The following is a 27,890-nucleotide window of genomic DNA, read 5'->3' on the forward strand; positions in this document are numbered from 1 at the left end:
GGCACTTATCAAACCATAGCTGGATTACTGTGAACAGTTTCAGACCCCTTATTTAAGGAGACATACACTGACACTAGACGCACTTCTTAGAAGGATCTCTCAGCTGTTATGAGGCAAGGTGGGTTTGTTTATGAGAGATGTTGAGTGGGATGGGCCTGTACACATTCAAACTACAAAATGGATGTAGGCCATTTGGCCCAATAAGTCCACACCATGCCTCTGAAGAACAGCCCATCTAGACCCATTCGTCTACCCCTGCATTTCCCATGTCTAACCCACCTGGCCTAAACATCCCTGGGCACTCTAGGCAATTTAGCATGGCCAAACCACCTACCCTGCACATCTTTGGACTATGGGAGGAAACCCATGCAGACACAGTGAGAATGTGCAAACTCCACACAGACTGTCCTCTTAGGCTGGAATCAAATCCGGGTCCCTGGTGCTGCGAGGCAGCAGTGCTAGCCACTGAGCCATCATGCCACCCAAGTTGAAATAACTAGTGCACCATTGAAAGACACATTTGACTTTCAAAATCTGTCCTTGACCTAGAAAAATAGGATGTGGGTTTCTTACTGCCTAATGAAGTCATACTTTTAATTATTTTCTTGCTCTTAGCTTTTGAACTTTAGTTTACTAGCAGGGCGACATGTTGCCCTAAGCTAAATGACAGTATAGATATGCAAATATTTTCTTTTTCATTTTTCATCTCTTTAAAATGCCAAATAATCCCCATCAAAATATCACTGATTCAGGTTTGATACCAGGACAGATCAAAGGGATCTATATTATTGAGACATGGTCCTGTGTATTGTCACATTTCAGCAACTCAAGTGTTACTGCTATGATCCTTCCACGCACTACCAAGATCACTCACTATTTAAGAATGAGATTGGATCCTATGTGGCCATCAGCATGAGGCAGGCTGCAATATTGTGTGACACCCAGAGACTGGAGAATTGGGATACCTTAAGAAAAACCCAATACAAAATAAAATTCAACTGGGTAAATAAAGGGTTGACAAAAGTAGGAGTGATGAAAGAGAACTAAATATCTAAGCAATTCACCATGAGCCACAAAATTAATGAACAATTTCACAAAATGAAAACTCTCAAACTGAAAGTAAACTTTTTGTAAAAGCTGAAAAGCAAAGTGAGAATAAAAGACAAATTAGTGTCCGCAAGTGTTTATCTACAGTACATACTTGTGTCAAAAAAAAGGTTTGCGTCATGTGTTTTACATAAAGAATTGAATTATGATGGCATGGGTGACAGTGAAGAGACTGTAATTTTCTGCCATGCTGCAAATCAAGCATTTGCCCAAACACCTTCAACGTAGCACCGTATATCTGACCATAACAGCATACATGTGTTCCACCTGGCTCCAACAGAATAAATCAGTATGTATTGTATTCCTGAAGAAAAAGAACCATGTGAAATAATCCTTTTAACACGGTTTTATAGTGTCAATAGCATCATGCCATCAAAAATGTCCTACTTGTGCTCTCTTTTTTTGTTCCACTCTAGGGAATCCCTGTTATGGATTGAAGGTACATTTCGCACTTACATCTTTCGGAATTTGTGACATTTCTCTTTAGATTATTAGTTACTTTTATGAGTTCTTTGTGGTCTATTATTTATTTAAATTTAAGTTCTCAGATCAGAAATGACTTCAATTGCTCAGAACATTACCTCAAACAATTTCAACACAAGGACAGAAGATCCCAAATGCGAACAGTAGGCTGTTTGTCCAATTGAAACTGATTCACCATTCAGTAAACTCATCTGACTGTGGTTGTAACACAACTTTCCTGCCAACCTGATAACCTGATAACCGCTGACTCTGTCTACTCAGCTTTGAACATTATCAATGACCAGCCTCCACTGCTCCCTGGGGTGGGGCTATCCAAAGACCAACGATCCTTCTGAAAAAGAACTTCCTCTTTATTTCTTTCTCAAATTGGATATTCTTGTTTGGAAACTATGCTCGCTAGCACCAGATTCCTCCACAAAGGGGAAACATTCTCTCAGCATTGACCATATCAATTCTCTTCAGACTCTTACTTGTTTCAAAAAGATCGCCCCTCATTCTCCAAAACCTAAATAGGTTCAGGATGAACTTGCTCACTGTTTCAATCAGAGACAACGCATTCATTTCAAGAATTAACCCTTGTGATATCTCTGAGTTGCCTCTAAAACAAGTATATCCCTCAGTAGGAAGGCCAAAGCTGCCAATACATTGGACAGTGGTCTCACTTACGCCCTGGACAACTGTAGCAAAAGTTCCTACATTTATACTGCAGTAACAGCTGATTCTAGCCAATGTTAATACTCAACAAGTAAGTCTTAGAACGAAACCTGGCTTGCTGGATACTAATTTTGTTTTTTTTTAAAGGTAGTAGTCTGTTTCTGAACATATTCATAACAGTCTGGCAGTGTACTTTTAATGCAAAGAATAAAACACATGAAACAATAACATTAGCAATACTACACTGCACTAAAAAGATATCTTTACGCACATCAGAAGAAGATTCTAATTCACACTTCTCCTTTTATGCCAGCAACATCCTTACAAACATTGAAAACTCCAGTGAAGAGTTACCAGTACCTCCACAACAAGGTTTGTGCTCAGGTTGTTACAGCTGCACTTAGTTTCTTTCTAGTGAATTTCTGCACATTCATTAGGTACATTTTCCTTAATCTGGTATATATCCCTGGGACACCTGCAATAAGTTGGACACTAAACTTATACTTTAATTTCAGTCAAACATATCAATCCACTAAACTCAGGTTCTATCAGAAACAAAGACAGAAATTGCTGGAAAAACTCAGCAGGGCTGGCATTATCTGTGGAGAGAAAGCAGAGTTAATGTTTCTGGTCTGGTGCCCTTTCTTCAGAACAGATGCTGATTTCCAGTATTCACAGTTCTTTCGGTTAGTCATTCAGGTTCTATGAATCTTTCTTTGGTCCCTGCTCCCCTGTCACTAGTGAACAGCATGAATTTTAAACATTTTTAAAAAATGCATTAAATTTCTCAGTCGCCATTTGTTCACTTCCAGGGCTGCAAGCCTTTTTCAAAAGTGCATGAAAATAAACCAGGCTCCAGTCACCCAGCCCACAAACACAAGAAATAAAAGAGTCTAAAAACTAGGTCTCCCCCTTCTCAGTTCATAAAGTACAAAAATACAGAATAGAAACAGGCCATTTGGCTCAATAGGTCCATGCTAGTCTTTATAGTCGACACACCCTTCCTCCCACCCCTCTTTTATCGTCAAAGACCTCACAAAACCTGATAATTTTCTTCTTTTGTCTGTTTGCTCCAACAAACTGCATTAATCAAAAAATACCTTTTCAATATTAGGTATGCTGTAAAAATGAGGTTAGAAACATATCAACCTAGACAACCACTAAAGATGGAGTTGTTTTTCAGTGAAATTCAGTCTTCTGGTTTCACCTTACCTATTGACCTCATTTATTTACCAGAATGGTCTAAGTTGCTTCCTTAAGAACTCAGTTTCTCTTCTGAGAGCTAAGTCCAACTAGAGTAATTTGGGATTTTCTCAAGGCTAAACAGTTCAGCATACACCATTTTTAGGTTATCATAAACTATAAAATGTAGGTAAGTATACCTCTTTGATTTCTGGATCCAAAAATCAAGTTTCTGGACATACTCAATCGCTCTCAGTTACGATCAGATTCAGGAAAAGAAATGGCCTACAGCGAAACAGATAATGTGGATATATTTGGTTGTAACCATCTCTGTCAGCTGGTAATGTGGACACTAGTCCTTAAAGTTTTCATGTGTCCTTGGTGTGCTGGAATTGTGCCTAAGGCTATTTAGTCATTTAAGAGTCTGCCGTGATGTGAAAGCTCTGAGGCATGCAGTCCAGAACACCAAGTATTTGCTGGTCTGCAGCTATTTGCTGAAGGTCTTGATCTGTACCCTCTATGGGAGGTCTTGGACGCAAGGTTCTCCTCTGTACAATGGCTCTCTGGTTTGATCTCTCCCCCCTGCCTTCTTTCCTGCTCATTTGTCATCACTGAATTACTTGGTATGGACACCTCCAATTGGTCTGCTACAGTATTCTGAGCTAGTGCTTTTGAGGGTGACAACAAGTGACCAGTACACCTAATAAGACTGAGCCTAGTTTATGGGCTGGATCTGAAAAGGGTTGTGAGGAAAAAGGGTTGCTATTGAAATACTAAGAGCAAGCAGTTACAGATAAATGATTAAGAGATCAGTGACAATTCTATGCCGCATAAGATTGAATGTACAGAAAACATGGGACAGCTGGGGACTGGGGAGCAGATACAATAATCGATTACCTTGTGGGGAAAGTGTCCTTTATGCCATGACATCAATTTTTGTGAGGATATCTTTAATCTGCATTCATCCCATATTGATACATTGATGAGATCAGAATAAGAAAAAGGAAGAACTTGAAACATGCTATGCCTTTCATAGAGTGTTCATAACCAATGAAAGACCTAACCATTGTCACTGTTGTAATGTAGAAAATGTGGCAGTCAAATTTCACACAGGAAACTGCGACAAACAGTTATACAATAGATAGCCAGATAGATCACTTTTAGTGACATCAGGGAGAAAAAATATTTCAGACGTCATCTTTTAAAAAAGCCCTGGAATTGTTTGCATTCACTTGAGAGAGCGGATAGAGTCTTATTTTAATATATCTTAAAGACACTTAACAACCCGTGTCTGAATTTGTCCTGTTTCTATGCTGCATGTACCTTGCAGTACATTGTTCTTCGTAAGTGTGATCAAAGTTTCTGAACATGATTCTGATAACCTTGACCACCCTCAAAACCACTAATCTATCTTTTTCACCATCAGAAAGAACAATATCTCCCAATTCGCAGGTTTTATTCCCAACCCAGCACCAAGTGGTTGGTTGCCAAGATATTGAATGGGGCTGGTTCTTAAGTCAAGACATATGTTCCATCAATATTTAGTTTGTTGGGGGAATGATGTGGACATTTGAGCAATTTGGTCTGCAATTTTGAATGGCGTACATTTGGCCAAACAAGTATCTTAGATTGTTGACCAACATTTGAAATCAATTTCCATATGTGTCCATGTAGTGGCCGTATCTGAGGTTGTTGGCTTGCTCGACAAGCTGGCTGGTTATCATACAGTTGTTTTGTCACTACACTAGGTAACATCATCAGTGCAGCCTCTGAGGAAGTGAGGATGTTGTTCTACACCACTTGGTATTTATAAGATCCATCTGTTAGGTCGGGGTACATCATTTCTGGTTCTTTTTTGCATGGGTTTGTATATGGGGTCTAATTCCACATGTTTGTTCATTGCCTTACAGGTTGAAAATCAGGCCTCTATGAATTCCCATGTGTATCTGTGGTTGGCTTGAACTAGAATGGTCACGTTGTCCCAGTTAAATTGATGGCTTTCATTGTCCGAGTGCACTGAGATGAGGGAAAGTTTGTTGTGTTGTTTTGCTGCTAGCTGGCGTCCATGTATCCTGATGTCTAGTTTCCTTCTGGTCTGGCCGATGTAACGTTTGTTGCAGTCATTGCAAGATATCTTGTAAGGTATGTGGGTCCTGCATATCATGGGTGTAGGATTTTTGGCCTTTGTGACTGTTTGTCGTAGAAGAGCTACAAATCTTTGCAAGAATTTTAAGTGGCCATATCTGTTTTTCATGTTTAGTCTTCCTTGAGTTTGTGAAGAGAAATCCTTTGATTTTGCACATTATGAATTATTGGGCATCAGCATAAAATTTTTTTACAGAATGCAAAATTTTGGCTTACATTTTATTCCAACTTGTTTGATACTTCCTTCTTTTGAACTACTGCAAGCCTATGAATTGAAATTTCACACAAGTAATTTACAATTCTTCATTGTTAATGATCTTATGATCATTGGCACTGCATAATCTAATTATCTGGTTACAGCCTACCTAATGTGTTCCCAGAGCAGAGTATATCATGCGTATATATCTGATGTACATATGAACGTAAGAATCATAAACAGCACAGAGAGAAGCTACTTGTCCCAGTGTATACATGCCAATTCTTTTGATAAAGCTATCTAATTACTCACAGCACTCTCCCCTACTCCATTTGCCCTACAAATTTCTAAGTTCAGCAGTGTTTCCTCGAAGGAGAGCATTGACCTAAATTAAGAAGATGAGAAGAGTGCCATTGCACTCTTTGTAATTTAGAAAATAGCAGATGAACACATTGAGGTATAGAAAAGTTTGTGAGGAGAAGGATTTAATAGACCAGATACTGAGAAGCTGTTTATCCATGGTGAGGAAATCTAGAGGGGTCATAAACTCAAGGTAAAATGAAAGATCATTGAGGGTGGGATAAGAAGGAATTTCATCATACCCCACTGGATATTGAGATGTTGAGGTTATTTAAGGCTGAAATAAATCAAAGAACTGCAGGTGCTATAAATGTGAAACAAAAACAGACATTACTGGAGAAATTCCCCAGGTTTGGCAGAATCCATTGTCATTATGAATGTAATGACCCTTCCTCAGAGCAGCTTCTGACAGTTTTTTTCCCCAAAGGGCATCAAAGAAACAGGTGGGGATTCTTTTGTGACATTTGCTAACAATTACATGATTGACATTAGGCCATTAGGATTCAAACTGATTTCACTGGAGAACGAAACAAAAAAAAGCGAACTGCATATGCCGGAAATCAAGAACAAAAACTGAAATTGCTGTCAAAACTCAGCAGGTCTGGCAGCATCTGTGGAGAGAAATCTGAGTTAACATTTAGAGCCTAGTGATCCTTATTTAGAAGAAAGCATTAACCCGAGCTGTTGGATTACTAGCCCAGGGACAATACCATTAAGCCAACCAGCTCCCTGATTCCTGTTTTTATTTTAACCACAATGCTCCTTATAAGTCAGAGTTGCCTTTTGAATGTTTCTCATGAATTTGCTTCCACTACAATTTTTAGACATTGCTAGTTTCTCAGTGCCAGGACATAAACTTAAAGAAAAAAAGAATTTGACAGCGAGAGAGAGAGGGTCTTCCCTCTGAATAATTTAACACTATTTACTCTGTGTGTGTATGTGTACGTCTCTTGGCAATTGTTCAGAATGGAGCCCTCACCTCTTCCCTGACCCACTTAGAGCTGTACACACGCGGCAATCAGTCAGGCCCGGCCTGACGTCATCCCGGAGGAACCCGCTGACGTAACCATCCGAAGTTGGTGGAGTGTGCGGCGGGCATGGATATGATTGGCGTCGTGCTCAGCCAACCGAAGGGAGGCTGGCGGCAGCGGGGCGGGCCTTGGCGCCTGCGCCTGCGCCTTGGGGTGTGGGTGTGAAAGGAACAAACCGTTGACAGACGGAGCAGGGGAAGGTAGTGGTGTTCTTGTCCCTTAGCTTATGGCTAGAGGGCATTGAATTTGGCGGAATATTATGCTGATTGTCAACGAGATTAGGAAAGTAAAACGGTTTTTTTAAAATTTTGGGAGCAGGAACCGTGGATTTGAGACTTAAACACAAGAACCATTAAAAAAACGGGAGGCAGAAGACACGTTGGTGTGAGAGCGGACCGAGGAGGATTTGTGAGCGTGCAATGTTCGGCCGGGCCGCTGCTGCCGCCGCCGCCCAGCAGCGACACTTATAGATAAAGAGCTAGCCTCCCGGAGGAGCCCGGATCCACCGTCAACCGCTCCAACATGGACGGGCAGCCGCCGGCTGCCGGAAGCGAATCGCCTCCTCGCAGCCGGGACAGGTCTGACAGGTCCTCCTCGAAGAAGAAACCTCCCGAAGACGACCCAAGAAACAAAACCAAGCTGGTGAGCGCCCCGTACTTTTTCTTGCTACACGCAGCGACTCTTTCAGTCACTTGCACTGTGGTGGTGGTGCCTGTTGCTGCCGCCGCGCCCCCCGTCGTTTTGGGGGAGCTAATGAAATAGCCAGGTTTGATTCGTCAGATAAGAGCGTGGTGCGGTTTTGCAGGCCCTTCTTGCTCATGCCGGGCGGCACGGTGTTATCTGTACATCCTAAGCACGTTGAACCCTCGATTAGTTTGCAGTTTGGTGCACGATTGTATTTATCAGACATGGTGTTGCTTAGCCCCCCACGCTACCGAACAAATGGCCCTTCCACTTCTTACCTGCTGGTTTCCCTTCTATAAGATCGTCAGGGCTAAAATTTGTACCTTAAAATGTAAGTTGTTACGATTTGTGCACTGAACAATTCTTTTTTTTCAGATTTTTAATCTGCAAATGTCTTACGTCTATGGAGAAGGAATCGCATGTTGCCAGTTTACTCCATGGAATAAATTCAGCATTTAATTTGATATCTCAGTCTAACACACATTGTGTACAACGCCCGTTTTAATAATGTGTTTGAGAAGGCAGGTGATTAAACTGTGACACAGGTTGTAATGATGGGTGTCTCAATGTTAGTCGTGCATGGAGCTGGGAAGGTTATGTCAGCCATTCAACAGGCCCATTGGTAAGATTGAATAGCCTGCATATCATAGAAAGAAAGGAGAAGAAATGGGGCACCTCTTTACAATTTCTCTTCCCTATGGCTGATCAAAAATTCTAAATGTGTCAGTTTTTAAGGAAAAAAGCCCTAAAGTTGGCAAGCTCCTGAATATGGCAGTCTAACCCAGTGATGTTTAAGTGACGAGTAGATTACCTCCTTGCTGTGTTTTGAGAACCTGCTTTGTAATCACTGAAATGTTCTGATGTTAATGATGTGGAGGTGCCAGTGTTAGACTGGGGTGGACAAGGTCAGAAATCACACATTAGGTTATAGTCCAGCAAGTTTATTTGAAAACAGACATTTGGAGTGTAGCCTCTTTGTCATGTGAAGTCAGTATTAATGATTGAAGTGCGATAAGGAAGATTCTCATCTGCACACTGTAATTAATATTAGATTAAGTAATGAATTACTGTTAATTGTAAAAGGAGTATTTCATATTGTAGTTAGTGTAAAAGTAATGTAGTTAGGCACCAGATTGCTACACTTTCCTTCCTAAATGTAACACCAGCTGCGAGAAACATAATCCAATATTTGCTTGATTTGTATTTCCAAATTCAGCTTCTATACTGTACTGCGTAGCTTCCCTTATTTCTAATGAAACTTCACACCTGTTGTATGATCTTGTATGTTTTCATTGCTGTAGTAACAAGTAACAACATGATGAATTACGTATTCAAAACATAGGCACGAGTGCCAAATGTAAATGTGGATTTCAATACCTATTACTGTGCTTTGAAATTTTGTTTATTTCAGCTTCGGGCTCCATAAACTGGTTAGAATTAATTGTTTTTTGATAGAATTCTGCATGACAGTTTTAAACCTGTATGTTGAAGAAATGAAATGCTGTCAGTTGTCTGTCAGCAATGTTTCAATACTTATTAACAAAATTTTAATTTGCCAGTTGAGTTGGATGTTCCATTGCAACTATTGAGCAAAACTAACAAGCCTTTTAACTTTTTATTTATTATCCTTACCTAGGACATCCTTCTGCCTCTTCACCGTCTCCAGTAAAAATATAATGGTGCGTTATACCTGTGTCCTAATGACTTGGTCTGGAACTTTCAAATTCATGATTGCTGACTGTGAGCTGTCTTGTTTCTTTCCTGGGATGTGCGCGCGCCTGCCTGGCAAGATGAGCACTTATTGCTCATTCCTAACTGCTGTTGAACTAAAAGGTTTGCTGAGAGTAGCTAGGAGTCAATTGAGATTCATATTGTTGAGTTTGCAGTCACCCAAAGTGGGTAAGGACAGCAGATTTCTTTGCTTTTTAAAGGGCTTTAGAAAACCAGATGGGTATTTTCTAACAGTGGTTGATTGTTTGGTTGCCATTAGAGAGGCTAATTTTATTGTCTAGGTTTATGAAATGAATTCAAATATCACCAGTTGTGGTAGAGTCCGAACCGAAGTACCAGTGACGTTATCACAATGCAACCATACCCTCTGTAATCAACAAACTTTGAAAGGTTTAATTTATTTCGTACAGTTGACCTTTCTTTTGAGATGTAAATTAATTTCATGCACTCGATGACGCTCGTTACTTAGCAATAGTCTTATCCTCTTATGGGTCTTGAAAATTTTTCTTTCTACATTAGTAAGCTTATTAATTAGGACTTGTTTTATATTTTTTCAGTTGTAGCCTCTAGTTACTCAATTGTTCATATCAAACAAATATTAAGGAGAAGAGATCAGAGCATGAGAAACTTTTCCCTGAGCCTAGAATTAGGGGACTTATCTTAAAAAAACTAAAGCCAAATATGTTGCGAGCGAAATTAGGAAATATGTCAATATTCAAAGGGTGATGGAAGTTTGGAACTGACTCCTACAAATGGATGTTGATGTGAGATCAATTAATTTGAAGGCAGTAATTTAGTTTTGTTAACTTCATAATTAGCTTTGCAACATATTCCTAAATAGGTTAAATGTGAGACTGCAGATCAGCCATCGCGACTAATTAAAAAAAGTCTTCGGAGGCTGAAATATCAAACTCTGCATTTCAATTCCTGTACTTATAATACAAGTTATTGTGAAAATTACTTCATTTGGCATTTTAATAGTTCAATCCACCACCAAATAAAACGGCTGACTTTTTATTGCCAGTAAAGGTACAATGAAGAAAATATTTGACCACGTTAGCACCTGTTGTTTAAAGCCTCTGAAGGGGCTGTTTAGTTTTAAAACTAATCAGTTTTGTACACAATTTCTTCATTTGTTAGCGTGATGAGTGTGCCACTGGATAGGCAGCATTTATTGACCAGAGGGCAGTTAAGAACCAACCATGTTGTTGGAGGTCTGGAGTCACATGTAGGCCAGACCAGATTAGAAAGGAAATTTCCTTCCGCAAAGGGCATTAGTGAAACAGATAAGTTTTTCTGACAATTGGCAATGGATTCAATGTCATCATTAGATTGCTAATTCCAGATATCGATTGAATTCAAATTCCACCATCTGCCATAATGGGATTTGAACTTGGGTTCCCAGTGTGTTATCTGGATCTCTGGATTAACAGTTGAACAATAATACCACAAGGCCATCGCCGCCTCACTGTTGTTTTTGATCAGAATTACACAGCTTAACAACAAAAAGGCTCAGATACAGTGATCTGAAGCGTCCTTTTTTGCACTTAATGTGGGTTCTGTATTGATTTGACTTTTTACACTCATCCATCCACAGATGGCTTAGTCTGGTTGTGAAATTGGGGGTGGGGAAACACTTAACAGCATGGATGAGTTGGACCAAAGGGCTTGTATCCATGCAGTACATCTCAAAGACCTAATACAATAACATAAAGTCAATCTGATAAATTTAAGGAACTATTTTGTAATTTTCCAAATTAAATGCAGCAAATGTTGAATTCAAGTTGAGCTATCATCTGCCAAACCTATTTGAATTTATAATTGAATGAGTGCAAACACTTGCCTCGCTGTTCCATTGAAAGGAATGCTGCAATGTAATGAAAATTTAACTCTTGACAAGAGGAGGTGAGTACTCTGGCATTGTTTTAACTTGTTGATCGGAAATATTCAGCATCTGTAAACAAAAGCTGTCTAAAGGGAAGGTGACCACAGCCAGAGGAATTCAAGTTCGATTAGTACATTTGGAATATAAAGCCTGTCTCTGGTGACCATGTCAACTAGTTTCAGTTGTTATAAAATCTGACTTTGTTCACTAATGTCTTAAAGGAAAGCTTTCACCTTGACTAGCTCTGCTCTACGTGTTACTTTAGACCCATTGCAATATGGTTGATGTTTAACTGGCTTCTGAAGTGCTCTAGCAATCCATTTAGAGATGGATAAATACCAAATTTTCCATCATTGCCCGCAGCCCTTGAAGGAGTAAAGGAATGCTAAGCTGTATGTTTCGGTACTTTGTCTTGATGTTTTTGAGCATGTGCGTAGTTTTGTGTCCACATGCTCAGGTGCAGTAGGAAATTCTACTTGGACCTCTGCAGCAGGCAACTCCCAGGCGTACTGCGGAAGAGTTTTGGGCTTGTCCTTGAACCATTCCTGAAGAACACAAATATCCCTGCTGACTGGAAATTTGAGTGTGAATAACCAAAATGGAGATCCTTTATTTGGAAAGGATTGAAACTCATTGAGACTTTATCAGGAGCATGCAGAGGTTAAATTGAACACTTGAAGAGAAGTGTACTAACTTACAAACATTTCGTCTGTATGGTCTTTTCAGGCTTCATATGCCCCGCATGTGGCAGAGACTGTAGATTGCACATTGGACTTAACAGACTCATTTAGCACCCAAGAAACCAGAGTGGATGTAATCTTCGATCCCAAAGGGCTGTCTAAGGAGGAATAGAAAATAATTTCTTACCAAACTTGATGTTATCGTGTTTAGTTCCAATTGTGATTATGTAAATTCAGCACAGAAAACTAATGGCTTATACCCCAGTTTCATGTAAGACTTGTGGAATAAGTATTGGATTCAAACATACAGTACATTTGTCTATCTGCAACATGCAAACAGAATTCTGTGCAAATGCTTTAAATACGTGTTGATGGCTGTATCAACAATCATTTAAATGAACTTCAGATTTTTGTTTAAATGTGCTCTGGACTTCACTTCTAAAATGCCTGATGTTCAAAGCTGTGTTGAATACAACTGGCCTAAAGCTACAAGAAATCTCTCATCACTTCTGTTATGCTGTCAGGTTTTCCTCCAGTAGACCAAGTCTCTAGAATCAATTTTGGCACTCTGAAAAGTGCACTCTCTTTCAAGAGGTTGTACTAGCTACATTAGTCTGTCCAAAGACTTTTAATTGCATTATAATTGTTCAATTACTTTTGCATAATTTTGCAGAAAGATTTTGGGATATGCAGCAACATAAAAGTAGTCAGATAGCAAGATCTGCAGTTGCTGGAGTCAGAGGCACAGTGTGGAGCTGGAGGAGCACAGCAGACCAGGCAGCATCAGGAGCAGGAAGGTTGATGTTTCGAGTCAGGACCCTTTGTCAGAAATAGAGAAGGGGAAGGGAGCTCAGAAATAAAGACAGATGAGGGGTGGAGCTGGGAAAGGTAGGTGGGATGATGATAGACGATTGCAGGTAGGGAATAGTGGGGGTTGGTCAGTGAGGTGGGGCGGTGGATAGGTGGGAGGGAAGGTGGTCAGGTTGTCAGGTCAAGGAGGTGGAGATGAGAGGGAAGGTTAGATATGGGATGAGACTAGGAAAATGGCACACGTCATTGTAGGTTTGTCTGCCCATAGACTTGTGGAGTTAAGAGTGGAATGTAATAGTTGAGAAGCAATTACAGTTGTCTCCCATAGAGCCATCATTAGAACAGGATATATTGCATCTCTGGGCATTTAAACAAATTTCAGACTTGCTTTGTGTTGTGCAGGTGTGCATTGTTCATCTTGTACTACACTATCCTGACATCAATGGAACATGAAATATGCTTTCCACCTTCTCCAAAAATACAAAGCAAATAGATTGCAAAGGCTTAATTCTAACTGATGTTTCCTTGCCGAACTGAATCAATACTCTTTAGGGAACCATGGAAGTGAACTTCGTTTCTGACTGCACAGCAATCAACTACATTGCATTAGTTGTGAAGTAACAGCCTAGCTATTATACTAAAATAAGTTACTCTAAGAATATATTTACAGACTGGAAATATTTGAAGTGAAGTGCAACGACTTGGGGTAAACGTATTATACATACAGTAAGGCAAACATTTACTACCTTTGTTTTGTGTGCTTCCATAGCTGCTGTAATTCTGTTTCCTTTAATGACAATTGCCAATTTGGGTATTTGTTTCTTTACAGCTTTCCAACTTTGAGGCAAGCAACACAAAAAATCACCATGAATTTAAATAAAGACTGATAGCAGTTGTGGAACAGAAAGGAACTGTACCATTTGAGATGGGTGCCGTCGGAACTGGAATGAAATTGCTTTTTATAAGAAAAAAGTATAAGTAGCAAGGGAGATGGAGTGAAAGCTTGACAAATGTAGAGAAAAGACTGGGTTGGTGTGAATTGAAAAGAATAAAGTAAATCAGAATCTTGAGGCCAAGGAAGTAATTCCAGTTGTAGAATAAGTGATTAAAAATATGGGTAAACCTAAAGTGAAGGAGTATCCTATTAAGATGAATTAAAATAGAAATATACATAATAACACAACAGGGCTGGAGTTATATATTGGGAGGAATCATGTATGGGGACTATTGTGCTGTGGCTGCAAAAATTGAGACTAGAAATTAAATGTCAGGGTAATGCATATTGGAAAAAGGAGTTGGAATAACTGAGCCTTCATTGTATTTTTCTCTCCTTTTAAATCATTTCATCTGGATAATTTTAAAAGATAATAAAGATTCAGTCATAGTCTGTAGGCCACAAATATAACTATCTGGCAGTGGAAGAAACAGAAGTAAAGTAAACAGTTGGTTTTTGAAAAAGAAATTTCAGCAAATGGTCAATAAGAGGATATGTGAAAAAGTGCAGTAATTTGCAGTACACCCCTATGTACTTGCATAGACATTAGCCTTAGTTGGAGTTTTGTGTATTGTTCTGGATGTTGCTCTTCATGAAGGATGTGAAGACATTGGAGACTGTTCAGGAGACATTTAAGAATGGCTCCATAAATAAGGAATTTTAATATATTTAAGAAGTTGAATTTTCCTTTGGCGATTGGACATATAAAAGGGGATTTGCTAGATGTTAAAATTGAGGGGTCTTGACAGAACAGATTGGGGAAAACTACTGATACGTTGGTGGAAGAATCTTAAATCTGCACTTCATGATTTTAAGTGATTTGTAAAACCGGCAATGGTAATGCAAGCCTTCTCTCCCCCCCCCCCCCCCCCCCCCCCAAAAAAAAAAGATTGCGATGGAAACAGGTTCAATCAAGACACTGAAATGAACTGGTTCATTATATGTAAAGGAAGAAGGTGAGGTCTTAGATAGCAGGGAAATGTCATGAAACACTTTGTGTTAATGCCGGCCCTCTGAAGCAGCAATGGGACGCATGACTTTTTTGCTTTCTGCCTGATACAAATTGGCTAACAAAGCGTGGAGCTGGATGAACACAGCAGGCCAAGCAGCATCCCAGGAGTGCACAAGCTGATGTTTCGGGCCTAGACCCTTCATGAGAGAGGGGGATGGGGAGAGGGAACTGGAATAAATAGGGAGAGAGGGGTAGGTGGACCGAAGAGGGAGAGAAAAGAAGATAGGTAGAGAGGAGTATAGGTGAGGAGGTAGGGAGGGGATAGGTCAGTCCAGGGAAGACTGACAGGTCAAGGAGGCGGGATGAGGTGGTAGGTAGGAAATGGAGGTGTGGCTTGAGGTGGGAGGAAGGGATGGGTGAGAGGAAGAACAAGTTAGGGAAGCGGAGACAGGCTGGGCTGGTTTTGTGATGCAGTGGGTGGAGGGGAAGAACTGGGCTGGTTTTGGGATGCAGTGCGGGAAGGGGAGATTTTGAAGCTTGTGAAGTCCACATTGATATCATTGGGCTGCAAGGGCTCCCAAGTGGAATATGAGTTGCTGTTCTTGCAACCTTCAGGTGGCATCATTGTGGCGCTGCAAGAGGCCCATGATGGACATTCGTCTGAGGAATGGGAAGGGGAGTTAAAATGGTTCGCGACTGGGAGGTGCAGTTGTTTGTTGCGAACTGAGCGGAGGTGTTCTGCAAAGTAGTCCCCAAGCCTCCGCTTGGTTTCCCCAATGTAGAGAAAGCCACACCGGGTACAATGTCTACAGTATACCACATTGGCAGATGTGCAGGTGAACATCTGCTTAATATGGAAGGTCATCTTGGGGCCTGGGATAGGGGTGAGGGAGGTGGTGTGGGGGCAAGTGTAGCACTTCCTGTGGTTGCAGGGGAAGGTACCGGGTGTGGTGGGGTTGGAGGGGAGTGTGGAGCGGACAAGGGAGTCGCGGAGAGATTGGTCTCTCCGGAAGGCAGACGAGGGTGGGGATGGAAAAAACGTCTTGGGTGGTGGCGTCGGATTGTAGATGGTGGAAGTGTCGGAGGATGATGAGTTGTATCCGGAGGTTGGTGGGGTGGTATGAGAGAATGATGGGGATCCTCTGGGGGTAGTTGTGGCAGGGGCGGGGTGTGAGGAATGTGTTGCGGGAACTGTGGGAGACGTGGTCAAGGGTGTTCTCAACCACTGTGGGGGGGGTGGGGGATGTGGGGGAGGAGAGAATGTTGCGGTCCTTGAAGAACGTGGACATCTGGGATGTGCGGGAGTGGAATGCCTCATCTTGGGAATAGGGGATGGAATATTTGCAGGAGGGTGAGTGGGAAGAGGTTTATTCTAGGTAGCTGTGGGAGTCAGTGGGCTTGAAATGGACATCAGTCTCTAGCTGGTTACCTGAGATGGAGACTGAGGGGTCCAGGAAGGTGAGGGATGTGTTGGAGATGGCTCAGGTGAACTTGAGGTTGGGGTGGAAGGTGTTGATGAAGAGGATGAACTGTTCGAGCTCCTCTGGGGAGCAAGAGGCAGCGCCGATACAGTCATCAATGTAACGTAGGATGAGTTGGGGTTTGGGGCCTGTGTAGGTGCGGAAGGGGGACTGTTCTTTGTAACCTACAAAGAGGCAGGCATAGCTTGGGCCCATGCGGGTACCCATGGCCACCCTCTTTGTAGGAAGTGGGAGGAATCGAAAGAGAAGTTGTTGAGAGTGAGGACGAGTTCGGCTAGGCAGATGAGGGTGTCGGAGGGGGATTGGTTGGGCCTGCGGGACAGGAAGACGCGGAGGGCCTTGAGGCCAACTGCATGAGGAATACAGGTGTATAGGGACTGGATGTCCATGGTGAAAATGAGGTGTTGGGGGCCAGGGAATTGGAAGTCCTGGAGGAGGTGGAGGGTATGGGTGGTGCCACGGATGTAGGTGGGGAGTTCCTGGACCAAAGGGGAGAAAATGGAGTCCAAATAGGTGGAGGTGAGTTCGGTGGGGCAGGAACAAGCTGAGACAATGGGTCCACCAGGGCAGGCAGGATTGTGGATTTTGGGAAGGAGATAGAAACGGGCCGTGCGCTGTTGGGGAGCAATAAGGTTGGAGGCTGTGGGTGAGAGGTCCCCTGAGCTGATGAGGTCATGGATGGTGTTGGAGATGATGGTTTGGTGCTCGGGGATGGGGTCATGATCAAGGGGGCGGTAGGAGGTTGTGTCAGAGAGTTGACGTTTGGCCTCGGTGATGTAGAGGTCAGTGTGCCATACTACCACTGCGCCACCCTTGTCTGCAGGTTTGCTGGTGAGGTTGGGGTTGGAGCGGAGGGAGTGGAGGGCTGCCCATTCTGCGGGGGAGAGGTTGGACGCACAAACAAACTGGCGTTGTGATTGCAGGCAGGACCGAAGGTAAGCAGCTCTGAGATGTGCAGGATTTAAATTCATAACTTGGCAGTTTTTTCAGAGCTAACTGTTACTCATATGCAGGCCAGAACAGCATGCCCCTACTCAAATTCCAAATCTCAAATGAATGTTTTTTACATGTAAATTGCTTCTTAGAGAATTGCTAATTCTAGCTGGCTAATATCTTTTCCATTTAATCTTTCTTTGGACAATTTGACCATGATCCAGAAAATGTAATGTTGGAAGTTAAGGAAGTGAAGCACTGTCAGTTTGTTATCCTGTGAGGTCCATCTTGTTTAGCATTCTACATATTTTAAAGTGCAGCCTGCTAACGGTTTTCTGAATTTGGGTGAGTGCCAGTTTCATCTAGAGTGATTGCATCACACTAAAAGAACAGATTTCCCAATCACAGCAAAAGGAAGTGTTTCTTGGATGTTATTTTGTTATTCATAATAGTATGCTTCATGCAGAATGATGAAACTCCAGTGTTATCATTGTTGAAAGGTTGCACGTCAGTTGTCTGTTACCATCTTTTAGCTTTTTAAATCATTTGAAATTGCTATCATTATGCAAGGACTCCTATTAGTATATGTATTCAAAACTAATATCCAAAAATCAATCATCAATTAGGGGATTGTCAATAACACAAATTTTCTTCTAAAGGCATCAGATGTGATTTAGGGTATGCCACAATAAAACAAGTATAGGACAAAATTTTGGCACTTGTTATTAACCTGATACAAGGTAGAGAATGCAAACAGCAATTTTTCCAGAGAAGACTGGAAGAACAGGAACTGGATACAGTTTGAATAGAGATTGCAGAGCTTCGAAGAATAGAAGGATTTAGTCATCCTGGTACATGAAATACGAAAATTGTTTCGCAGCTGCACCAATTGATTCAAAAGCCAAGTAGAATGTTGGAGTTTATCATATTATCACGTAGGAAATAAAACATGTGTAGAGTTTGGGCTTCTTGGGGGTAGTTTAGGAAAGATGGTCTTAACTGCATTCAGGAGTGAGGAGCTTCCCTTTTGTGAGGTAGACTGAGAGATTTATTTAGATGTATATTTTAATATAATTTCTTTTTCAGTTTGGCTTTTTTCTGTTTGGAATTTAATGATTAACTTGCAGTTATATCTAACAGCCATGGTGATTTCTTTTAAAACTGTTTGAGAGCGGAAGCTCCAAGGAAAAGGTTTTTTGGGTGATGTGGTTGGTTCGTTGGCTGAGTTGGTTGGTTAGTTTGCAAATGTTTTGTTACCCTGCTGGATAACATCAGGGTGTTTAAACTCCAGGGTCTATTGGATTTGATTAGCTCATTTCTTCTGGTTTTCCTTCACAATGGTGTATTTAAAAAAAAAAGTGTGTAGTTCTGTGTCTATTGATGGCCTTCTTGGTGGAGAACCAGACCTCTAGGAATTCCCATGCTAGTCTCTTTGGCCTGACCTAGGATCCTGGTATTGTCCCAATTGAACTGGCGGTTCTCATCAACCCGAGCTACAAATTTAGTCAAACCTTTTAATTTGGGTGAGTTGTTTGTGGAAGAAAGTACACAGTGTAGTATGTTAGATTTTCTGATGATGGTTCTGGACTTGTTTTTGGTTTGTGTTTGGGAAACAGCAAAATGGCTGAGAGAAACCTTCTGTTTTCCTTTTAGTTTGGGGTAGCTCTGCAGGGTTCTTATCTGAAGATTGTGTAAAGTCGCTGTTCCTGAGAGACAATAGTTTTTTTTAGATTTTTAAAAAAAATAAGTTGCCTCTGAGTAAGGAGATTAATTATTCTTGAATACCAGGGGTGTTTGGGTCAAACCCTGTTGGGTTGTTTGGAAGCTGAAACTGTTTTAAGGTCAAGTGTATGATGCCTGTAAGAAGACTCTATCAGATTCTGCAGCTTGTATCATAGAAATCCTTCCAGTGTGGAAGTAGATGATTCAGCCCATTGAATCTGCACCACATCTCCAAACATCATCTCGCCCAGATTCCTAACCCCCTTCTATCACTATAACCCTGTATTTTTCATTGCTAATCTACCTAGCCTGCACATCCCCGGGCACAATGGGCAGTTTAGTCTGGCCTATTTACCTAACTTGCACATCTTTGGACTGTGGGAGGAAACCCACACAGAAACCGAAAATGTGCAAACTCCATACAGGCAGTCCCCAAGGGTGAAACTGAATCCGGGTCCCTGGTGCTGTGACGCAGTAGTATTAACCATTGAACCACCATGCCACCTGTTCAACAAAGAATTGAAATCACGAGCTGGCCTAAAGAGGTAACAGAAGGAAATTCTTGCAGATGTGAGTGGTGTCCTAGGGTATTTTGGGGTTCTGTAAAGGAGTGTTTTGGGCATTAATGGGAATATATATTACCACATATATTGAAGTCTTAAGTTTGTGTTTTGCATAAGTAGTTGGGTTATTTTATTTTCCTTGCGTTTGTATTAAAAGTTCTGTTTTTATTGTTAAACTGAAATCTGCCATATTGCATGCTCTCATTTCAGGCAGAGACCACCTCATTTAAAAACAATAAGAAAACCCAAGTGTTATCGATCTTGCCACAATTCAGTCGGAGACCTTACTTGTCCAGTAATAACATCAGCGGGAATCAAAATGTGAAGATAGGTTGAACAGGTTAATCCTATACCCATTGAAGTTTCGAAGAATGAGGTGTGATCTTACTGAAATATTGAAGAGCAACGTTTAATTGGATGGATTCTGAGGGAAGTTTTATTTTGTGGGAAAGATGAGAACATTATGACAGCATTGAGGAAATTTTTTTCCTCTATCATTAGTCTGTGAAATTATCTATTCGTCTTCCCCCCCCCCCCCCCAAAAAAAAAAATAGGCAGGCTTATTGATTTATATTTAAGGTTATAACCAGAAGACTGCTAGAGAAACATGGGCAGCATGTCTTGAGAGAAGGACCGTTAACACTTGAGTATAGTGACCCATCTACTGACAAAGGTAATACAGCTACAGGAACAAGACAGAGGCCATGAATTCTCCAGTGATAACTCAACTCCTGTCTGTGCAATGCCTGTCTACGGTCTGAACATACAAATCGAGTGTGCAATGAATACTTCCCCTTCCCTGAATGATGCAGCTCCAGCAACACTTCATCTCCACACTATCTGGATGACACAGCCCACTTGATTGGCACTGCAGTCTACCATCATCTGTATTCATTCCCTTTGTCATTGTGCTGTGGTAGCAGTGTGTGCCATTTACAAGCTGCACTATGGTAACTCATGATCCTTTGGTATCTACAATATTTGAGATCTGTATCATTTGAGTAGAAGTGCATCGTAACCATGAGAACATGACCACCTGTAAACTTTTTCCTCCAGAATGTGTATAATCCTGACTCGGAGTTAAACTCCCATTCCATCAGTGTTCTGGGCTAAAAATGTTTGGGACAACACTGGGTGATGTTAAACTGTAAGGATTGTGCTGTTTCAGAAGGCGATATGTCATCTCTCCGAAGAGGTTTGGGGATGGATGTTAAATGCTGGCTTAGCTAATGATGCTACACCCTGTTAACAGATTAAAGCAAGGGTTTTTTTGTGTCAAAGATCAAATTACTTGCTATTTTTAAATCATCACATACCTTTATATTAATCATTATATATTGGATGAGATTTTGCAGTTATAAGAATTGTCAGTGTTCATTACCCTGTGAAATTGCAGCTTCTTGGGGTCCATACGTGTGTAGTTAAGTGAAATTGGCACGTTGCTGTCATCGATTCTAATTGTCCAGAGGATCAGTAGTTGAAACATCTAGAGACATTAATCTCTAGAACTCACTTGACAGACACCTCTTCTACGGCATAATATAGTTAAATCATCCCCCAAAAGTTATACTTTTATTAACAAACACTTTTTAACAGTGCAATCAGAATACTAGTAATTTGATTTTCTTTCTTGTTTTACAATATTTCAGCCTGGAAAGTTTGTCCTGATCTTCTTTTAAATCTCTATCTGAGTTCTTTTAAAAAAAAAGTAATCAGATTTCCTGAATTGACATTGGCCTAGGACATCAGCCCAGTACAAAAGAGGTGACAACATCAAACTGTAAATTGACTGGTAATTGCTAATTTGATGATTTTACTTGCAGTTTGAAGGCAAATAGGAGAAATATTTTGCAGATTGAAAACTGAAGGATCAGTAAGATTTCTTGATCAAAAAAATTAAGAAATAGAGATTGAGGACCAGCCAATATGTTGTACGGATGATGCAGGAGTTGGTGGGCCCCATTTATGATTCATAGTGAGCACATCTGTTGCAAGTACTGGGCGTTTTGAGGAATGACAGAGGGATAAATCAACTGTGTCTGATCAAGGAAGTTAGGGGAGTATTATGTTAAAAGCAAAACTGTTTAAGGAGGCAAAAGTCATTGGCCCTGAAAACTGATGAAGTTCAGAATGGCGTAAAGAATGAACAAAATGATAACTGAAAAAGTAAACCAAGGGCAAACTGGTGAGGAGTATAAACATTGTCTAAAATTGCTGCTTCAAATATAAAGGAAAGAAGAGTGTTCAAAGTAAACTTTGGCCCCTTAGAAAAGGAATCTGATGTGGTTATGGGGAACAATTGAATTGAATTGGCTTTATTGTCACAATCAAATGAATGCAGTGAAATGTTTACAAGTCGCCACTTAGTATGCCATCTTAGGTAGAAGGCACCCAGTTACAGACTCTTCAGTACAAGTTCTGAGGAATTAAAAGAAAAATAAAGAAATAAAGACTAGCATTATGTATCTTAAGAATAAATTGGAAAATAGAGAAATAACAAGTTCAGATTAACAGTCCTTCCAGCCCAGTCCTGGCTGAACCTAGTCACCAGTCATTTGGGGCAGCGCAGTGGCTCAGTGGTTAGCACTGCAGCCTCATAGTGCCAGGGACCTAGGTTCGATTCCAGCCTCGGATAACTCTGTGCGGAGTTTGCGCATTTTCCCTGTGTCTGTGTGGGTTTCCTCCAGGTGCTCCGGTTTCCTCCCACAGTCCAAAGATGTGCAGGCCTGGTGGATCGGCCATGCTAAATTGCCCGTAGTGTTCAGGGGTGTGTGGATTATAGGGGGATGGGTCTGGGTGGGATGCTTCAAGGGGCTTTGTGGACTTGTTGGACTGAAGGGCCTGTTTCCACACTGTAGGGAATCTAATCTAATCTAATTTAATTCCCAGGCCTTGACTTCAGAAATGGCAGACGAGTTAAACAAATGTTGCATCAGCGTTAAGGCGGAAGATACTTTTGAATGTTCCATCAGTACTAAAAAGTATAGAAGAATAATTAGTTTCTATTAACAATACTAAAGAGTCACAAGACAAATTTATGTGGCTAAATACGGATAAGTAACCTGGCCCTTAACGTCTTGAAAGAGGTAGCTACAGAGATAGTGGACACATTATTTGTAATTTTCCAAAAAGCCTTGGATTCTAGAGAAGATCTGAGTACTTGCAAATCTGCTTATGTGACAGCCCTATTCAAAAAGTGGGAGACAAAAATTGGCTGACAATAGTATTGGATTCAATTGTTCGGGAAGTAATGATATAACATTTAGAAAATCCTAATCTAAGCAGAGTCATCATGGCTTCATGAAAGGGAAATAGATTCATCAGACATGAGTAGAGATTTTCAAGGCAACAAAAACCAGTGTGCTTAGAGGGGAACTAGTGTGTATTTGGACTGCCGGAAGGCATTTGCCAAGATACCTTAAACTTCAAGTCAACAAAGAGCCCTTGATGTTGGCATTGGTAGAAAACCTGCTCGGAGGCAGGAAACAGCAAGTGGTGATAATGGGTTCGTTGTCAGGTTAGTGACCGGTGAGGTTCTACAGGGATCAATATTGGAATGGAAACTGTTTCCAATAAATCAATGATTTGGAAGAAAGAAGGGAATGCCCTGTTGGCACACTTATCGATGACAGATGAAAGGGCAGATTTGCCAGAGGGGATTTAATAAAAAGTTTACACAGATATTGATTGGATAAATAAGTGGGCAAAAATTGTGCTAATGGAGTGCAATATGGTAAAAAGTGAAGTTGTTCATTTTTGAAGGGCGAGTGAAAGAATAGAATATTATTTAATTGTAGAAAAGCTGCAGAAAGTTGCAATGAAAAGGAACTTGTGGGTACTGGTGCATAAGAGCAGAAAGTTAATACATGGGTGCAGAAGGTAATAGGGAAGTTCATTGGTGTGCTGACCCTTATTTCAAGGGGGTTGGAATATAAGAGTAGAGAAATCTTGCTGCAAGTGTGTCAAGTGCTAGTGTGACCACATCTGTGAGCAGTCTTTGTCCCTTTAAAGCATTCTTTCCGAGTGCATAATGGGCTGGCATGGCAATTGCTTTGCCCAGGACTGTAAGAAACTTATGTGCACAGCCCGGATCACGGAAGCCATTCTTCCATGCGGAGGCTCAATTTACACTTCTCGTTTCAGCAGAAAGGTTGTCAACAACATGAAAATCCCCTCCCACCCTGGTAATGCAGAAGATTCAGAAGCTTGAACATCAACACCGACAGATTCTAGAACAGCTTCTTCCCAGTTACTAGACTGCTGAATGGACCTCTAACTTAAAATAATGTTGATCTCGCTTTGCGTACCTTCTGTGCAGCCGTAACCTTGTATGCCTCGCTGTCAGCACCCTATGACCTGTATGACCTGTTTGCTATGATCTGCCAGTACTACTGTCAACACACAGCTTTTTGCTGTACCTAGGTACATGACTGTAATAAATCCAATCAAAAATTCATTTAATTGAAGGGCAGTTCAGAGAGGATTCAGTAGGATGATCCCTGGTATGGAGAGACTTTCATAGGAGCAAAGTTTGGGATTTACTCATTTGAATTTAGAAGTGATCTCATTGAAACATATAGGATCTTGCATGACCGAAAGGGAATTGGTGAAAGGATGCTTCTCTTCATGGAAGAGTCTAGGACTGGAAGGTATAAACTTCCCTGAAAATCAATGAATATCACAGCAGTTCTTGTGCAGTCAGTTGAGAGAACATTCTGCTAGGCTTTGTAAGCTACTGAGACATGAGACACAGTTTGTAGTTGAAGAGACATATCCTGTAGCAGCCACCTAAGGATCCTGGGATCTTGTCCTCACTTGGTTAAGGGGGAAGAATCTTTGGGAAAGACTTTACTCTTGGTAGCAACTTTAGGCAATGCTGGAAACGGAGAGGTGGGTAACTCAGTTACTACTAATTGAAATGTAGAAATACAAAACCACTGGAAATTGAGACCAATAGTGGACTGGTTTAAAATTTGTGACTTTGGCTGGTATGAGATGACTATAAAGTAATGTTAAAAGTTGCAAGATTAATACTGTTTCAGTCATTGAGACACTTGATGCAATTGTATTGCAACAATTCATACAGCAACAAAAAATTGTTCAACAAATCAAGGTCAGCCTTCCTGCTCCTCTGATGCTGCTTGGCCTGCTGTGTTCATCCAGCTTCTACACCTTGTTATCTCAGTCAACATTCTAGTTCATTCAGTTCTTGCTCCCTTACAATGCCTTAAGACATTTTCTTTTGTCTCTTCTGTCGTCTTCAAATCTGGGCAATGAGTTTGTCTAAGTTGATTTTTTTTTCATTCCTATAGGAACTGTTCCTGGGTATTGTCCTGGTGTTATCTGTCAACTTTTAAATTATCACTTAACATATCATGAACCAGTCATGATCATTAAAACATAGACCCTCCATGTAGGTGTGACTTTGTGACACACACAGAATTGATGCTTTATGGTAGTAAATTGCAAAGTATAATAATGTTCATGTTTCCAACCATCATCTTTTCTGTAGTTAAAAGTATTAGTTGCCTGCAAATGTTGAGTTGCTTTGTATTTTCAGTTGTTCCTTTGAAGTAAACGTCTTAAAAGATGAATCTGCAATGTGTCTTTCTTCAGCTATTAACTGTGTAATCTTCCTTTTTAAACAAAAAATTGGAATAACTGCAGATGCTGCAAATTCAACAGAAATAAATTGCTGGAAAAGCTCAGCAGTCCTGGTAGTATCTGAAGAGAAATCAGTAAACGTTTCAGGTTAAGTGACCCTTCCTCAAACTCTAAACTATTACCTCCCCCCTTAAACTACCTTTTTTATAATTCCATCGTCATATTTCACTATTGACCCCAAGTACTTGAAGCTGTTTGCTTTCTCCAGATCTTGGGTCATAATCTTTTTGTACCTTTAATGCTGATGCTTTTTCTAGCCTCAAATTGTCACTTCATAATTTGGACACTCTGATTAATGAAAATCAATGAACCAATTTGTCACACAGCTTTGGGGAGCCAAACTTCTCGAATTGCACGGTAACTTATTAAATCTCTTTCAGTGAGTTTTGAACACTTTTTTTTTTAAAAGGTTTAAGCTTGGGATGTTAAAGTATGCAAGAACGAAGAGAACATTCATCCTTTCATTTGCCACTGCTGAAATGTTGAATTACTTGCAAGATTTGATAATCTGGATGAAAACATAATTCAGTGCTACTGATTTGTGTATTTAAAAGTAGCCTGTTGTCTTACATCCATTTTTCAGAACAGAAGCTTCTAAAACATTTACTGATGTACTTGGGTTGATTGTGTCCAACGGACCTACATGATATTTCAGTTTGCAAACTTGTGTTGTGGTTGTTCCTCTGACTTGATGTAACAATGCAATGCTTGTGAAAGAGCCAGTATTTAAGATAGCAATTGAGTCAAAAAGAAACTAGGACTTGTTAATATTACTCAGTAGTTTATTACAAGAGCAGTTTATCAAATAAATCTTTATGGAAACTGTAATTTCGAATATAGAAAAATTAGATGGAAGAATTGGTTAAACTTCTAAAACTTAATTTAAAAACTTTTCAAACCAAATAAAATTAAAGCTTTAAAGACACATTTGTTACTTTTGTGTTTTTATGGATTAAAATTGGAAAAAGACTAAATTTTTAAACCAAGGATTATGGAAGTGACTACCACTTTTTAAAGAAGCAAGCTATTGAAACTCATTGAGTGGTATTTAGGGATAATAGGAACTGCAGATGCTGGAGAGTCCGAGATAACAAAGTGTGGAGCTGGATGAACACAGGCCAAGCAGCATCTTAGAAGCACAAAAGCTAACGTTTCGGGTCCAGACCCTTCATCAGAAAAGGGGGTTGGGAAGAGGGTTCTGAAATAGGGAACGTGGGGGGAGGCGGATCGAAGATGGATAGAGGAGAAAGACAAGTTAAAGGGGCAAGGGAGCCTGTAGAGGTGAGTGCAGGTGGTTCCTCCCACCTCAAGCCGCACCCCTCTTTCCTACCTACTGACCTCATCCCTCTGCCTTGACCTGTCCTCTCCCTACCTCCCCACTTCCCCACCGACACTCTCCTCTACAGGCTCCATCCCTGCCCCTTTAACTTGTCTGTCTCCTCTCCACCAATCTTCTCCTCTGCCCATCTTTGATCCGCCTCCCCCCCCTCCCTATTTATTTCAGAACCCCCTCCCCATCCGCCTTTTCTGCTGAAGGGTCTAGGCCTGAAACGTCAGCTTTTGTGCTTCTAAGATGGTCGGCCTGCTGTGTTCATCCAGCTCCACACTTTGTTTTCTTGGATTCTCCAGCATCTGCAATTCCTATTATCCCTAAATACCACTCAATGAGTTTCAATAGCTTGCTTTTTTAAAAAGTGGTACTGTCATCCCAATTTATTACCTGCATGCATGGCACCAGTGTGTTTTGTGTGTGAGAGAGAGAAGGGGCAGTTTTAAAAAGGGGTTTTGAGTTTTAACTAGTAGTTAATGATTAACAAGTTGTAATTGTTTGCTGATAGCTAGATTATATTCCTTTTGTAATAAAAGTAATTCTTAGATACAGAAACCAGTCCATGTTTTGTCTTTTGTCTGAATCTGAGATGGGTAAATTAGAGAAGTTTTGCATTCCTGTTGGGGGGAAATAAAGTTTATTTTGTGATATCTCTAGGAATGACCAAGCTTGATTTCTAGCATGCTCCCCCAGTGAAGCTTGACCGGTTTAGTATTGATCTGCGTGACAGGTTGTGTTCGTAGCTTAATTCGCTGGATGGCTGTTTTGTGGTGTGGAGTGGTGTTAACAGCAGGGGTTCAATTCACATTCCGGCTGAGGTCACCACTAAGATCTTACCTTTCCAATCTTGCCCCTTGCATGACGTGTTGTTACTCAGGTTAAACTTAGCCAGTTACACATCACTAATGAGAGAGGAGTCTTGCGTGGTCCTCTGGGACAGTGGTGACACCTTACTTCGCAGCTGTTTTTGAACCCCATAAGCTTTCAGTGCAAAATTAGTGTGAGACCTGTGTTCTTCCAGTTCTTTTGTTAGAGTAGTCCAAAATCAATCCCACTGCCCTTCATTCTCAATATCCCTGTTCGAATGTTTCCAATGAAGGTTTTCTGTGAACCTTCTGTATTTTAGTCCGACAACTGTATGTAACTAAAACATATATGTGTATCAGTTATCTCTATAGTGCTTACATAACTGATATATATGTCCTTGTTTAAAATAAATGTTGAAGTGATTCAATCTGTTTTTAAATATAGAACATAGAATCCCTACAGTGTGGAAACAGGCGCTTCGGCCCAACAAGCCCAC

General features: G+C 40.8%; 1 protein-coding gene across 5 annotated transcripts in view; it reads left to right on the forward strand.

The window, feature by feature from the left end:
• The first annotated feature begins 7,324 nt into the window (after window positions 1-7,324).
• Window positions 7,325-27,890, forward strand: part of diaph2 (diaphanous-related formin 2) — a 632,555-nt gene continuing 611,989 nt past the window's right edge. For 4 of the 5 annotated variants that reach the window (XM_059651484.1, XM_059651487.1, XM_059651485.1 and 1 more), the window contains exon 1: window positions 7,325-7,800. In XM_059651484.1, coding sequence (XP_059507467.1) covers window positions 7,681-7,800 — 120 coding nt within the window. In that variant the 5' untranslated portion in view covers window positions 7,325-7,680. Of the gene's footprint in view, window positions 7,801-9,478; window positions 9,522-27,890 lie in introns of all 5 variants that reach the window. The other variant, XM_059651488.1, reaches the window with a different exon arrangement.

The sequence above is a fragment of the Stegostoma tigrinum genome, chromosome 15 (assembly GCF_030684315.1).
Source record: "Stegostoma tigrinum isolate sSteTig4 chromosome 15, sSteTig4.hap1, whole genome shotgun sequence".
Classification (NCBI taxonomy): domain Eukaryota; kingdom Metazoa; phylum Chordata; class Chondrichthyes; order Orectolobiformes; family Stegostomatidae; genus Stegostoma; species Stegostoma tigrinum.